General features: G+C 46.3%; 2 protein-coding genes and 1 long non-coding RNA gene across 6 annotated transcripts; 1 reads left to right on the top strand and 2 right to left on the bottom strand.

Moving 5' to 3' along the window:
- Positions 1-2,800: 2,800 nt before the first annotated feature.
- On the bottom strand, positions 2,801-6,785 carry LOC112574903. Of its 4 annotated transcripts, none has more exons than XR_003101512.1 (5): positions 6,756-6,785; positions 6,500-6,647; positions 4,188-4,352; positions 3,469-3,515; positions 2,801-3,083 (listed from the first exon to the last, which is right to left on the bottom strand). It is a non-coding gene; the product is annotated as an uncharacterized LOC112574903 (long non-coding RNA). The 4 variants fall into 4 exon arrangements; XR_003101511.1 differs by having other exon boundaries at positions 6,500-6,549; positions 6,756-6,784; XR_003101514.1 differs by lacking the exon at positions 6,500-6,647 and having other exon boundaries at positions 6,756-6,784.
- A 1,275-nt stretch (positions 6,786-8,060) lies between these two features.
- Positions 8,061-10,967, bottom strand: LOC112574713. The gene is made up of 2 exons (XM_025255941.1): positions 10,722-10,967; positions 8,061-9,261 (listed from the first exon to the last, which is right to left on the bottom strand). The coding sequence occupies exons 1-2, from the start codon at positions 10,965-10,967 to the stop codon at positions 8,599-8,601; spliced, it is 909 nt and encodes a 302-aa protein (XP_025111726.1). The 3' UTR covers positions 8,061-8,598.
- Positions 10,968-14,493: 3,526 nt separating this feature from the next.
- Positions 14,494-15,796, top strand: LOC112574902. Its single transcript, XM_025256267.1, has 2 exons — positions 14,494-15,129; positions 15,381-15,796. The coding sequence occupies exons 1-2, from the start codon at positions 14,703-14,705 to the stop codon at positions 15,629-15,631; spliced, it is 678 nt and encodes a 225-aa protein (XP_025112052.1). The 5' UTR covers positions 14,494-14,702; the 3' UTR covers positions 15,632-15,796.
- Positions 15,797-15,803: the final 7 nt, after the last annotated feature.

Genomic DNA, 15,803 nt, shown 5'->3' with positions numbered 1-15,803 from the left:
GTTGTGTTGGGCCCTCATTTATTTTACCTTTACCTGTCATCAGTTTTAGGCCTTGAGTTATTTTGCCTGTCGCAATTAACTTTATGCAGCCCTTCATAGTGTTTAACAGTTGGTGAATTACCCCCAGAACAAGTTTCATAGTTTCCAAAGATTGAAGGAAGGTTTTTACTTAGCGCGGTCTGCCCAGCTCGCTGACGTCACGCTTCTGAAGTTTTTCCCTTCATTGCGACCTTTGAGAAAAATAAATCAGCTAACGGGATTGCGAGTCTTCGCGAGGGGATAAAGTGGCAAAGATTGAAGTCTACTCGGTCACGGACCTGTATATGTCTTGGTGCCTGTCGTCAGCCATGTACTTGTGATGACGCCATGCTGGCTGTAGTCAAGTGACGGCGCGTGCGTGTCACACACTGTATCCCATCATTCACTGTCAGAGCAACTTGCCCCACACCACCTCCTGACGGTGACCTCAGTGTTCAGTGAAGTGCTCAGTGAAGTGTTTAGCAAAATCCACGCCGCCATGTGTTTTCAGAATGAAAGTCACGAATGTTCTGAGAATTTAAAAGCATCGCCCTTGAATACAGGAAGTGGCTGTGCGTGGCTAAACCGTTGATTTTAATGTCAGCCAACATCAGCAACATAAGCCAGGCGTCGGCTTACTTACACGGCTTGCACCACAGTGTAAGACTAGAATTCCTTACAGATAGGCTGGTGTGATGTTAAGGCTGCTTATGGCTTCTGACCCCTGATTAACTCTATTAGCTATATTTATTATATTAACTACACTAGCTACACTACACTAGCTTTCTACATTAGCTATAGTAAGTACATTACCTACATTAATATAGTAACGACATGAGCTATATTAGCTATATTAACTACGTTGCTATATTACATTTATTAACTTGATTACCCATATTAGCTATATTAGCGGTATTAGCTACACTTGGAATATTAGCTATATTAGCTACATTACATACATTGCTCTATTAACTATACTAACTATATTAGCTATATTGACTACATTACTTTATTAGCTGCATTAAGTACATTACTTTATTAACTTTATTTGCTATATTAGCTGCATTAAGTAGATTGCTTAATAATTATATTAGCTATGTTTGATCCATTAAGTACTTTGATGGACTCCGATTTCCAACATGGAAAGACCTACCCAGGAATATATACAAGGAACATAAAACTAATTACTTTGTGCAGAACATGGCCCACACTCGCAGGACACCAGGAAGCTCAACTCGAAAGCTAAGCGGCATAAGCGAGTCTGGTCACGTGACTCGCCCCGACACTTCACCCCTGACGGTACCGTGGAGGGAGGGCGACGCCGCGGTGGTGAGAGGAAGAAGTGGCTTACAGACGGGAAGACGTGGACAGGTCGCCCTGTGCAGCACATGGTCAACAGGCGGGAGTGACGGGCCTTGTCAGCTCTTGTGCTTACCTCCCCTCCACACACACACAGAGTACTGACACACGACTGGAATGATGCTCTTTATTATTTATTTTTTTAAGTAAAATTAGGCATTGTCGAAAAAACGACAGCGCATGGTCATCACAGACTGAGCCTAGAGATGAGCAGTGAGCACAGACCCCGCTACGTAGACCACATTGCTCAGGACAGGTAGACATTGTCAGGTGTGATAAACGTGTTTTTGTGTGTGTTCAATGTGGCGTATGGTCTGTATGTCTGACCGGTACGTTCGTATATAGATATCTTTAGAGAGAGGTATGGTTTATTATGTTCGTACGTGTGTATATCTAGAGAGTTATGTATATGTTTGTGCATATACTTATTCTTGTATGTGTAGTAACTGTCAGAAAATAAAATTTTCTGGTTTGGATGATGATGATTATTATTTTTTTTTTCATTTTTATTGTGTATCCTACATGAATTTTTGATTGGTCGATGTTCCTAAATTTACTTTTGAACGTCGACGATAGTCGAATGCAGATAATAGGAAGTAACTTATGTCATCTAAAGTCCTTGGTCCAACGAAACGCGAGTAAAGTCCACAATCCATTATGCACATAACACGATCTAGACAATCCAGAGCAATCATTGCCATTTGCTGAAGCTCAGTCTGCAAGTGCATTTGTCTGGAGCTGCGCAGGATCAGCCTCCATCATCAGCTTATGTCGGCCTGGGTATCGTGCAGGCGCCACTATCATATTTCTCTCATCCTCCATCTCTCTCAACGCCTGCTCGTCACGCTCGTGACAGCTCACAACAGCGCACGTGACATCGGATGTCTCAAGCAGGTGGATCATGTCCCACCCCTTCTGACTCCCAGCTCCTGCTGGCATCCAACTGAACACTTGGTCCTGGTGTTGTCATGGCCTTGCTGGTGTCTTGTCCTACCGCCTGGCAGGTCCCTGGCTCTGCCCGCTGTTCTCTCCCTGTCCCTAGCATCAGTTCGGCCGTGGCTCGTTCTCTGGGCCCCAGCATTTGGGGTGACCTGCCTCTGTCTCTCGGTCTCTGTCTCTTCGTCTGTCCAGTGCAGAATTGAAGTTACGTGCTTTACGATCTGGACTTCACCTCTTCTGAAAACATCACTTGTAATAGGTCTGTCCTCACTGTTCCTGTCTCCTCCTTAGCAATGTTCACTGTTCATGTGTGTGTGTTACTGTGTTGTCCTCTGTCATACGGCATCGCTGCCTATTGGCGTTGTCTCTTGTACAGCGCATGTAGCCTGCATCTGTGTGGGGAAATGCACTATATCAAATCGACGATGATGATGATGATGAATGTCACGAACATAACAAAAATATTTTAAAAAGTTACTACATGAAACTTTGTGAATTCTGTTTATTTCCTATGCAATACAACTATCACAAGGCGTGTAATAAGAGCGGAAGTGACCACGAGTTAGTGCCCTTTGACTTCTTTAGTGCTGAGATAGGAGAGATCACTCGTGCCAGTGCCTGAGATGTGCTGACAGTGCTAACAAGAGATGGATGCTTGCAGTCCTGGTACCGCCATCAGCGCCAGTCTCGTCCTCTTACGGAGCGTGGGTTGTAGTCAGGCCGCCATGACTGACGATGATTTGGATAAGAAACAGCTGCTCGAACAGCTGCACACACAGGTTGACAGTAAAGACTTCAGCAGCTGCTCTAGCACACAGGACAATACCTCCTCTGGCGATGGAGTGGTGTCAAGTCTTCAAACAGCTGCTGCTGACGACACTGTCAAGGTATCAACCAACTATTGCCAGACCAACTTCAGTGGCGTAGGAAGCAGGAGGGGGAGGCAACAAAGATACCGAGGAGGCACAAATGTGAAGGTCGTTGAGCTTGTCCCCTTTCCCCCTCAAACACCTTCCTACATCACTGAACGTGCCAGTGGGTCACTCGTGTCCTGCCACAGGTCCTGTCACACCGGCCATCAAGCGCGTGAATATCAACCGTTAGGACGATAGCATTCATCAAGTACAAGTCTGTCACCTGAGGTTTACTCACCTGTGTAAAGAAGCTGACAAACTCCTCGCGGTTTACCTCGCCGTCATCTGCAGGTAACAACAACAACAACAGTCTCAGTTTGTGTTTCGGCAAAGGAAAATAACAACAGCAACGCCCACAACAAGCACTGGTATCATATTTAGCATCAGCCCCCACAGTCCCACAGTCCCACAGCACCACAGTCCCACAGCCCCACAGTCCCACAGCCTCACAGTCCCACAGTCCTACAGCCTCACAGTCCCACAGCCCCACAGTCCCACAGCCCCACAGTCCTACAGCCTCACAGCCCAGTAGTCACACACCTGCGTGTTCGCTTGAATATCAAATATTTTTTAACGAAAAGAGCATTTTTAATGAGCATCACATAGTGAATGGAGGAGAATCAAAGACATTTCTAGTCATTACAGTTTGAGTCATTACAGTTTGAGTCATTACAGCTCGAGTCATTACAGTTCATCAGACGTACAGTCCTATAAAAGTAGGTTAATTATAGTCTCTTTCACGATGGTTTTCTTGAGAAAAACATGAAATATGCTCGTGAGGTACATAGACGGGGACAGTCCTACAAACAGCCCTACAGGCAGTCCTACAGGCAGGCCTAGAGACAAGCGCAGACAATCTTGTTCAAGCCTCGAGCTTGCAGGGAAGGGGGTAGAGAGAGAGACAGAGGGAGGGAGAGAGGAAAGGAGTGAGGGAGGGAGAGAGGCGGCGACGTCTACCGTCGGTGTCGATCTTGTTGAAGTAGGTGGTGGCGTCGTTCTGCTCCAGCATGCCGTTCTTGTCGGAGTCCATGTCGAGGAAGAGCCCCAGCGCCACGATGCGGAGCGTGCTGGAGTTGCCGGCGAAATGCTGCACGAACTCGTCACGTGTCACCTCGTGGTTGTCTGCGTCACGACAACGTCACATAATTATGGGACGGCAACGTCAGATAAGGCAGGACGTCACCGCGTGAACAGAGTGAAGTCTCGTCACACAGGCTTCACACAGCGCATGTCACACAATGTTCACACTCGCCGATTGTGTGACATACTTCATGTTCACACTTACTGTTCGCATCACACACACTTAATGTTCACACGTCATTTGTGTCGTACTATGTTCAAACTTACCGGTTACGTCACACACACACACACACTGTTCAGACTCACGGTGTGCGTCACACTTAGCGATCACACTCACTGTTTATGTCAGGGGTGGGCAACATACGGCCCGCGGGCCGGATCCGGCCCGCGACGGGATTTTGATTGGCCCGCAGACTGTTTCTGGTCGTACATGATAATGTGGCCCGCGGCCACATTCTGCCGCAATCTCCCACTACATGTACTAATTACTTGCTCACTAAGTCGAATAATAGTGACTGTTAGTTATTTTTTGGTTCTTTGTTTTCTTTGTTTTTTGATTCTTTGTTTTCAGTTAGAATTAGATTTAGAAGTCGGCAAGAAAGCAGTATGTTTGTTGTGCAGTGAAAGTGTTGCCGTGACGACAGAGTACAACGTTAGCCGCCATGATGCGACGAACCATGCAGGCTATGGCAGGCTATGGCAGGCTATGACAGGACTTTATCAGCAGCCGAACGGCAAACAAGAGCAACAGAACTGGACAGAAAACTTGTAAAACAGCAGAATGTATTCGTAAAAACCAAAGTAGCCCAGAAAGCTGCTACTCATGCCAGCTTGGTGGTCGCATACAACATTGCCAAGCACAACAAATCGTTCAGTGATGGTGAATTTGTCAGAACATCACAACACACTTTCCAACACTGGAGACTATGGCACCCGAGATGATGTCAACTGAGAAATACACCAATATGATATCTACACTAGACAATGAATTTGCTCGTCGTTTTGCGGATTTCCAGAAACTTGCTGCTGAGTTTGATATCTTGTCATCCCCGTTTACAACTGACTTTGAAAAAGTGCCGGATGCTCTACAGCTGGAATTGACTGACCTGCAGTGTGTCTCTACCCTGAAAGAGAAATTCCAATCTGAAAGCATTGACAAATTTTATGCTTCACTGAATGAGTCCAAGTTTGCCAACCTGAGAAAGATGGCCATGAAACTACTTGTTCTGTTCGGGTCTACATACATTTGTGAGCAAACATTTTCGACCATGAACATTAACAAGACAAATCTGCGTTCCAGTCTAACTGATGTTCACGTGCAGTCGTTACTGAGGATTTCTATGTCCGACATGCAGCCAGAGTTCAAGCAAGTGTGATCTACCGCAGCTGTCTCATTGACTTCAGCAGCTGTTGAAGTACATTACTTTAACATCATCAAATACTGTTTTCGGACTCTATGCTTTAAAATTAAAGTTTACGAGTTTACATTAAACACGATTTATTCCTTGCATATGTAGATAAATACGCGATTAGGGTATTGATCCAGTAATCTGGCCCGCCAAGGACTTCCTTTCCCCTTATCCGGCCCGCCGACCGGAAAAGTTGCCCACCCCTGGTTTATGTCATACTCCTCAAAGACTGAACGCAAGTCGTCCAAGTCAAAGTGACCGTTGTTGTTGGTGTCGGCTCTGACGTACCTCTGATCGGATCTGACCCATAAATGGCGCCAACAGTTCCGACAGTGTCTGGTCCTGGCTTTTCCTACAGCACAGACAGTGGATATATTCTGACATGTCATCATCTGACCGACCGCTGACATAATCTGACATGTCATCATCTGACTGACTGCTGTCTGACGATATGACATCCCCATGATGACTGATGTTACGTAATGCTGTAGCAGCCACTGTTTCAACCAAAACTATTTTCTTGAAACAATGTCTCCGTCAGTGACGCGAGTGCTGATGTGTTGGATTATGTTTGTGTACAAATCAGAAATGTGATTTACTTTTGTATTAGCGATAAACAGCCTCAAGCTGTCGGCAGTGAACGTGTTTGACACTCGATGTGACAGGTAGACACCTCACTGTACCTTACTCACTGACTCACGTCAGTGTGGTGTCAACTCATTGCTGTATCACTCACTGTACCTCACACAGACTTACAGACATACAGACTTACAGACTTACACAAGTGTGAAGCAGAAGAGGCAGAGAATGGCCGCCGCCTTCATTGTTTACTGAAGACAGAAAATAACAGAGGTCAGTGACCCGTGGAGCTGCCCACAGCACACACCAGTGATCGCCGTTGCTCTCACACCATTCTTCACTTCACAGTCTAACAAGAAGGGAAGAAAAACGTAAAAGGGAGGAGGAGAAACAAGTAAAGAACACTGAGCACACACGCAGACAAAGCCCAGGCATCGTGTGTGTGACGTATACCTACCTGGTGTACAGGCCCAGCCTACTGTCCGCTACAAAAGAGTCTCTTACCTGTCAGCGGCTGTATTTGAAGTCTGTGCACGCCTATCTAATCTCTCACCTGCTCAGTTCTCAACACAGTGAGCAATCAGTTGTGACCTACAGAGCTGTGGACAGACAGGCGGACAGGCAGGCAGACAGGCAGACAGACAGACAGACAGGCGGACTGACAGACGGACTGACGGAGGGACAGACGGACGGACGGACGGACAGAGAAACGATGCAGCTTGCATGCTGGAGTCTGAGTAACAGTCTTTGTGTCAGTCTGTTGTCTTCTATGAGTTTCTGTGAGATGCTGACAGGAACTGTGTGAGTGTGTGTTGTCTGTGTACCTGTGTCTGTTGGTGTCAACCTGTGCTACGTGCGTGTACTTCACGATGTGCATAATCTTTTGGTAACACTGTGTGTGTGTTTGTCTGTCCATCTAAACATACATGTCCAATATTCTACAGATGGCCATCATCACTGACATTTGGCGACAGCGATCAAAATGTGAAAACTGAGAAATGCTTTCAACCCGTCAGGTTATTTTTAGCCTGCATCGACAAGCATGACTTGTTTGTTTGTACACTACTCACTGACTAGCCTCCATTTTACTGCTGCTGACTTTATTTGAGATCAGACCTGATGGCTTTGGTTTGGGTTTATTTTTGTTGTTGTTCTTTGTTTTGTTTTAATTTTAAAAAAGTCGTTTTGGTGAGTTTGAGAGCGTGAGCAAGCTGGGTATCCACACGAGGCCATGCACAGAACTCGTTGTTTATGAGTTGTTTTCATGCTGAGGACGGTAAACTGAGGAGGAGGTCAGTGAAACACACTTTAATTGATGACCTTTAACTTGTTAAGGTGGTGCTGTGGTCCACTGGGCCTGGGGACACGCCTGTCTGTCTGTTTGTCAGCCTGTGTGCGTGCAATCCCTTCAGTTAGCATCTTATGATCTACTCTCGTCCAATGTTCCCTCCTTCCTTCCTGTTATCCGCTGTTACAGTCTATTGTACGAAATAGCAAACTGTATTCCATGTATCAAACTAAATAACAAGAGTTAACTGTGTATTTCTCTGCCATTCGCCTTTATTAACTTTCTTTATTTAACATTAATCAAGTGCAACATTTGGAATGATCAGGTATTCAGGTAAGTGCAGTCATCTGAACACGTTGTTAAAGCACAAACAATCTGAGATGTACAAACACACAATTCCTATCTTCACACACACAAACACGCACACACGCACACACGCACACACTCACACACACGCACACACACACACACACACGCACACACACACACACACACACACACACACACACACACACACACACACACACACACACACACACACACACACACACACACACACACACACTACACTACACACACACACTTCGTACTGTCCTATCCATGCGGTGTGTGGAGTGTTCACGCCTACAAACAGTTCATGCACGAAGGTCACACACATCAAAGCGACACGGTGTGTGATGCCGACACACAGGTTTGACTTCCACTGTCGGTAGTCGCTGGTGTTGGACGGATGACCTGTGACAGAGCTTACCACGACATGGCGATACAGAGCTTGCGTGTTACCTGTGCTGACTTACCTGCTCTGCTGCACAGATGGAGACCTGCACACGTCTACACTGTGACGTCTCACTAAACACGTAAACATCTGTATTTTCTGTATCAACTCTATCTGTCTAACTCCGACAAGTACGGACAGTCGAAGACCATGGAGTGCCGGTAGCCGTGTGGCACACTGAGTGACAGGTGGTTGACAAAGGACCGAGCATCACAGGTAGCCTCGGTAGCCGGCATGTCACTCCTCGCGATAACACAGGTAACCCAGGTAGAACCAGCAGTCCCACACGCAGCTCAGCGACCACGTGTACATCTGTAGCTGCGTGGACACCCGGTGCTGCAGTCCGTGCGGGTGTGTAAACATGGCGTACAACACCTGCTGGTCCGTGTTGCTCAGCCCCTGGTCCAGGAAAGCGTCCGTGGCGCCCGTGTATTCCTCGGCGAACTGTCGGTACACACCCCGGGTACCCACGCTCATACCTCCCCCCACCCACACCAGGTTGTTTTTGAAGATTTCGTCAGGGTACAGGGTGAAGTCGGGTGGCATGATCTGCGTCACGGCCATCTTGGCGTCATCCATGTCCGGTGGCCGGACGATCCAGAAGTTCCTCCTCCTCTCAGTGAGGTACCGGAAGTACCCGATGTCCAGCCATGCGATGTACCTGGTCCAGGGGAAGTAACTCTTGTCGATGGTGTCTTTCACGAGCTCGTGCTTGGCGTGCTGGCTGCACGGGTACTCGGCAACGACGGTGTTGGGCGGGTACTTGGGGTAGTCGGGGGAGCGGAAAATGCTTCTTATTTCCTCCAGCCGGCGGAAAGCCTTCAGCTGAGACCTGGTGATGAAGATGACTAGCGTGTTGTTGGACAGGTGGCGCCTCGTCTCCACAAGCATATTGCGCATCTGAAAACCCACAGAGAGAGTGTGTGATGTCACGTGTTAGAGTGTGGTGGTCACGTGTCAGTGTGTGATGGTCACGTGTTAGTGTGTGATGGTCACGTGTGATTGTGTGATGGTCACGTGTTAGTGTGTGATGGTCACGTGTTAGTGTGTGATGGTCACGTGTGATTGTGCGATGGTCACGTGTTAGTGTGTGGTGGTCACGTGTGATTGTGTGATGTCATGTGTGATTGTGTGATGTCACGTGTTAGTGTGTGGTGGTCACGTGTTAGTGTGCGATGGTCACGTGTTAGTGTGTGGTGGTCACGTGTGATTGTGTGATGTCATGTGTGATTGTGTGATGTCACGTGTTAGTGTGTGATGGTCGCGTGTGCGATGGTCACGTGTTAGTCTGTGATGTCACGTGTTAGTGTGCGATTGTGAAAGTGGCTGGCGGCTTGTACCTCCAGACGATGGTGTTAGTGCTCACGCAGTGCTCACCAGGTACAAGCAATTGTACATGAGACCTCGCGTGTCCTCGGTGAATGAATTGTAACAACAAATATAGTGTTTAGTAGTCACGTGGCTAAAATAATGGACTGGAGGAAACAAGAATTGGATACCAGAATGAGCTGCATGCATTCAAACACCAAAGAGACAGCATCCAGAAACAACACGATGAACGAAAAATTTTTTAAATCAAGTAAATAACGAGAAAGTATAAAAGAAAGAAAGGAAAGAAAAAGAGAAGATATCTATGAAAATAAAAAGCAAAGAATCCACAAACAAAGAAAACAGGACTCGAGGAGGGTTTGAATGATTAAGAAAAAGGAGTAAACACTGGAAAAAAAGGTTCACTGGACATCGCAGGAAAAAACACGAAGAAATGTCACTGAACGTTATGCAAAGCATGTCATGTGACACTAGACACGTCACTGAACACCAGACACGACACGTCACTGAACACTAGACACGACACGTCACTGAACACCAGACACGACACGTCACTGAACGCTAGACACGACACGTCACTGAACACTAGACACGACACTGAACACTAGACACGACACGTCACTGAACACCAGACACGACACGTCACTGAATGCTAGACACGACACGTCACTGAACACTAGACACGACACTGAACACTAGACACGACACGTCACTGAACATTAGACACGACACGTCACTGAACACCAGACACGACACGCCACTGAACACTAGACACGTCACTGAACACTAGACACGACACGCCACTGAACACCAGACACGACACGTCACTGAACACTACACACGACACTGAACACTAGACACGACGCGTCACTGAACACCAGACACTACACGCCACTGAACACTAGACACGTCACGTCACTGAACACCAGACACGACACGCCACTGAACACTAGACACGACGCGTCACTGAACACTAGACACGTCACTGAACACTAGACACGACACGTCACTGAACACTAGACACGACCTACTTGCTCCGAGTCCGTGTAGACGACGAGAGGGTTCTGCAGATGCCGGAAGACGCTGGCCCACGTGAGGTACTTGTAGAGGGAGAAGGTCTTGCCGGCCGTTGGCGCCTTCCCCAGGTTGAAGTAGGCGGTTACTATGGTAACGTCTTTAACGTCGTGCGCCTGTAGCTTGGGGAAGCGCTTGAACAGCAGGTAGGACCACAGACATGGCGGCCTCTGCAGCGAGACAGAGACACGATGGCAGTTCATGTAGCACACGACAAGGCAGTCGCTGTTCAACACAACATGTCAGTTGGTTAACAACAACAACAACAACAACAACAACAACAACAACAACAACAACAACAACAACAACACACAGCCTGCTTGCCCAGATAGCCACCACACAAAACAGTTGGGACAACTCGACCTATGGTAACGGGAGACGCGCCTCCGTTACACAATAAGAAGGAAAGAACAAACAGAATAAACACAGAATGTATGTGGGCCCTTCCCTACCCGATACGCTGGGAGCCACGAGCCTTTGTTTTATCAGCAGACAGATAAGTGGAAGAACGGGAGGGAAATAAAAGTGGACAAATATCCCACGACAGTAATACACAACCCCAAACTGTCCTTACACCACTGCTTGTGTATCTCCATGACAACAATTAAACACAAACCCTCGCTCCCTAACTTTAAAATAAACACCTTATCTACAATCTCCACATCTGACATTAAGAATAAATATACAAACCAGTATGTCTCACATCCACCCTGTGTACAAACTAGTATGTGTCACATCACCCTGTGTACAAACTAGTATGTGTGACATACACACGCTGTGTACAAACTAGTATGTGTCACATCCACCCTGTGTACAAACTGTATGTGTCACATCCACCCTGTGTACAAACTAGTATGTGTGACATACACACGCTGTGTACAAACTAGTATGTGTCACATCCACCCTGTGTACAAACTGTATGTGTCACATCCACCCTGTGTACAAACTAGTATGTGTCACATCACCCTGTGTACAAACTAGTATGTGTGACATACACACGCTGTGTACAAACTAGTATGTGTCACATCCACCCTGTGTACAAACTGTATGTGTCACATCCACCCTGTGTACAAACTAGTATGTGTCACATCCACCCTGTGTACAAACTAGTATGTGTCACATCCACCCTGTGTACAAACTAGTATGTGTCACATCCACCCTGTGTACAAACTAGTATGTGTCACATCCACCCTGTGTACAAACTAGTATGTGTCACATCCACCCTGTGTACAAACTAGTATGTGTCACGTCCACCCTGTGTACAAACTAGTAGTTGTGACATACACACGCTGTGTACAAACCAGTATGTGTCACATCCACCCTGTGTACAAACTAGTATGTGTCACGTCCACCCTGTGTGCAAACTAGTATGTGTCACGTCCACACTGAGTGAGTGAGTGAGTGAGTGAGGGAGGGAGGGAGGGAGTGAGTGAGGGAGGGAGGGAGGGAGGGAGGGAGTGAGTGGGGGAGTGAGGGAGTGAGGGAGTGAGTGAGTGAGTGAGTGAGTGAGTGAGTGAGTGAGTGAGTGAGTGAGTGAGTGTGGGAGTGAGTGAGTGAGTGATTGAGTGAGTGAGGGAGTGAGTGAGTGAGTGAGTGAGTGAGTGAGTGAGGAGGGAGGGAGGAGGGAGTGAGTGAGTGAGTGAGTGAGTGAGTGAGGGAGGGAGGGAGGGAGGGAGTGAGGGAGTGAGTGAATGAGTGAATGAGTGAGTGAGTGAGTGAGTGAGTGAGTGAGTGAGTGAGTGAGTGAGTGAGTGAGTGGGGAGGGAGGGAGGGAGGGAGGGAGTGAGTGAGTGAAACAACACCGTCTGCAGTCAGCTCGTCGTCAGAATACCGCGAGCGTCACGTGATCATAGCGGGACGTACGCTTGTCACGTGCTTGGCTCTAAGCACCATGGTCATGACAGGTAGATGCACGTTCAACTTTTCCCAGGTTTGATTGTAGTACTCACTGTTGTTTTACTCACCCGATTATACAATACAAACCATCAAACATCACCACCACCTAAAATACTTCTAATAATTTCCCCTGAAACAACACTCATTAGAAGTCTCATAGGCTGATTTAGTTGCGAATGGTAAGTTTTATCCACGTACGGACGAGTTTATATTTCTGTGGTCACGTGGCATTATGACCCAACGCTAAACGCGCTATGAACAAATTTTTCTGACCTTTGCGCGGTGTGCCCTTATTTGTCGCCTTGGAAGAGAAAAGCATTTCTGAGGACAGCAAGGAGTGTCGATGTCATTGCTTGTCGTGGCAAACAAATAAATTTTGCACAAGTTCAACATTTGTGTCGCATTCGTGTCTGTCTCACTTCTGGTAAGTTTTTATTTACTTTTCTTGTTCATAGCAAATGACTGTAGTGTGTCTATGTAAGACTGCAAGCCTTTCGATTGGGATTGCTTATTAATATTATACATTAATCTAAATAACATCTTCTCGTCTTTGTTTGAATTGCCATGTGGATTCTCTATTGTGTACTGTTTCCAAGTCATAAAAGTAGAAACATTTTTCACATTGCTAATTTGTTTGTAGTGAAAATAACGTGGTGGATTTTCTTATGTTTTATAAGCTGTAATAAGGCCTAATTTGTTTAAAGGGATACTCAAGAACGAGACTTCGTCTAAGTAAACGAAAGAATCCTATGTCATTTCTCTTCTTAAACACAACATGCTACAAAACCTTCAACTTTTCCCATATGAACAGACGCGAAAATAGACGAGATTCAAGTGGATCCTACTCTCTACGCGATTCTAAGCAGTTTTATTTTGCCTTTATAATCCCTTTAAAAAAAAGAAACAAAGATCGTTTTGTAATGTTTTTACTTAACAAATGAAATATAAATGGGACCTTGTATTATCCGAAGTCTCCAGATTTAGAGGAAAGCAGGGACCAAACACCACGCTTCCACTTTGGACTGTCCTTGCAAAAACTAACGACTAACAAAAAGTTCTGGTGACAGAGTTTGTTGTCAAGATTCCTGGGCAAAATAAGCCCATTATTTTATAAATCAAGATATGGTCAGTATAAATATATTTTCCCAGCTCTATATGACATATATGTATTCACGGCTGTTGATCTCTGATACTTGTTTACCACAGGACCCTGCTGAAGACTTTCTGTGACTAAATGCAACAGCTGTTCCTTGGAACTATCTGTAAACTGCAATCGCCTATTAATAATGAAGTATTGAGCCTGAAATAACACTCGTTCACCCAGCACCACATACTTTCTCTCTCTTTAAGAACAAAGTCGATAATGTCATTTATTTTAAAATGAATGATAAAGTCAGCATGCACCCAGGTTTTAAATTGTCTAGCTGCAGGCAATAAAGGTTCTGTTCTATCTATCTATTTCCCTTCGTGCATCAGGTTGCACATAAGGCCTCAACCAGAGTCCGCCACCGATGTCGATCGGCTTAAACTAGCTCCAGGTGACCCCATGTCCAAACCTTTCCTTTCATCTCCCCTTCCACTGTTCTTCTCCAAGTTTCCTTTGGGCGGCCTCGTTTTCTTCGGCCGTCTTGAGTCCATCTTAGGGCGACTGTGGAGAGGTCTGCTGTCTGCTGGCGGAGCACATGTCCAATCCATCGCCAACGCCTTCGTTGAACCTGTGTGGTGATGGACTCGGTTTCAGTTCTTCGGTGGAGTTCTTTGTTGGTGATGGTGTTTGGCCAAAAGATGTTAAGTATGCGCCTGAGGCATCTGTTTTGGAAGACGTCAAGCTTGTTACTGATGGTTTTGATCATCTTCTATGATTCTGATCCGTAAAGTAAGGTGCTGATCACATTTGACTTGAAAATTCTCATCTGACTGATGTTTGTTGCCTTCCATGTGCTTCTGAGTGAGGCAAACATGTAGAACATGGTGGGGTTGTTAGCCCTTCCACAGCCTAATTTACCTCTAGGTGAGGTGTCCACCTTAGTCGCCTCTTATGAATGCTTGGCTGGATGGCAGGGAGCCTATTCTTACAATACTCGCTAGTCAAGCATACCCCGGGGTCCCGCAGGGGAACAAATGTTTATAAGATCGCTGCAACATTCATGTCTTTGGCAGGTCACGCTTCCAATCTTTTTGTAAAGAACTATTACCACGAGTTCGTAGTCTCGCAAGGGGAATATCTAACCAGACCCCTCCGCTCTCCACCGGCCGTCGTCAGGGAAGTCCAAAAGTCTAGGAATATGCCTAGAGAGGGTGTTGTGCGTCAGTACAGTGAGCGTGAAGTGCCCGACCACACAGACGGCCCGCCAGTCAAGCGAGTGGATCACAGAGGTGAGGGTCACTACTATGGGTGGCTAGGTGACTGTGACAAGTGCGGTAGAGAGGTGGCCAGCTTCCTGCACAGTCTCCGTGTTGGCAGTTCAGGTATGGACTCGAACCTACATAAATGAAGGTCTGTGTGTATTGTATGTATAAGGTGACTTCTATTGGCGCTAACATAAGAATCAGAAAGTGTATATTTAAATTAATGAAATAAATAAGATCTCACCAAAATAAAAATTTCACCGATCCAGTCGTAAAAGAATTTTTGTTAGTAGCATCTGTAATTGGATGTCTTTATGTGTACAAGAACATTATTCGAGGTGACTACTGTAACAGTCTTTGAATGTTGACAGGGAATCCTACAACCAATGTCACAAGCACATCTAGGAACATTACACCTACCAGTGTCGGTGCAACACCACCCTGTCTGCTGTGGAAGGATATGCTGGTGCTGTATTGGGAGACTACGAGCGACAACTCGGGGTTTGTGACGGGGATGAAAGAATCGCGTATTCAAGTGGAGGTGATGAAAGATGATAACATTGCGGACGTGGCCACGACCCGCAGTGACGTGGTGTGGGTCGCAGATGGACCTCGTGTTTAGGGTCTGGAGAGAAAAGTCGTCGTGTGTCTGGGAAGAATGACATGTCAGTCTCACTTCACAACATGTCACGGTGTACATCACAGCTTGTGATTGTCTCCCCTGAATCTAACGGCTCTAGTGACCAATAATTACCTGAACAGAAAACTGAATGTAAAGTCTTTAAAGGTAAATT

The sequence above is a fragment of the Pomacea canaliculata genome, linkage group LG11 (genome assembly GCF_003073045.1).
Source record: "Pomacea canaliculata isolate SZHN2017 linkage group LG11, ASM307304v1, whole genome shotgun sequence".
Lineage (NCBI taxonomy): Eukaryota > Metazoa > Mollusca > Gastropoda > Architaenioglossa > Ampullariidae > Pomacea > Pomacea canaliculata.
The sequence above is the reverse complement of the archived record's forward strand: the minus strand, read 5'-3'. Positions and strand labels throughout refer to the sequence as shown.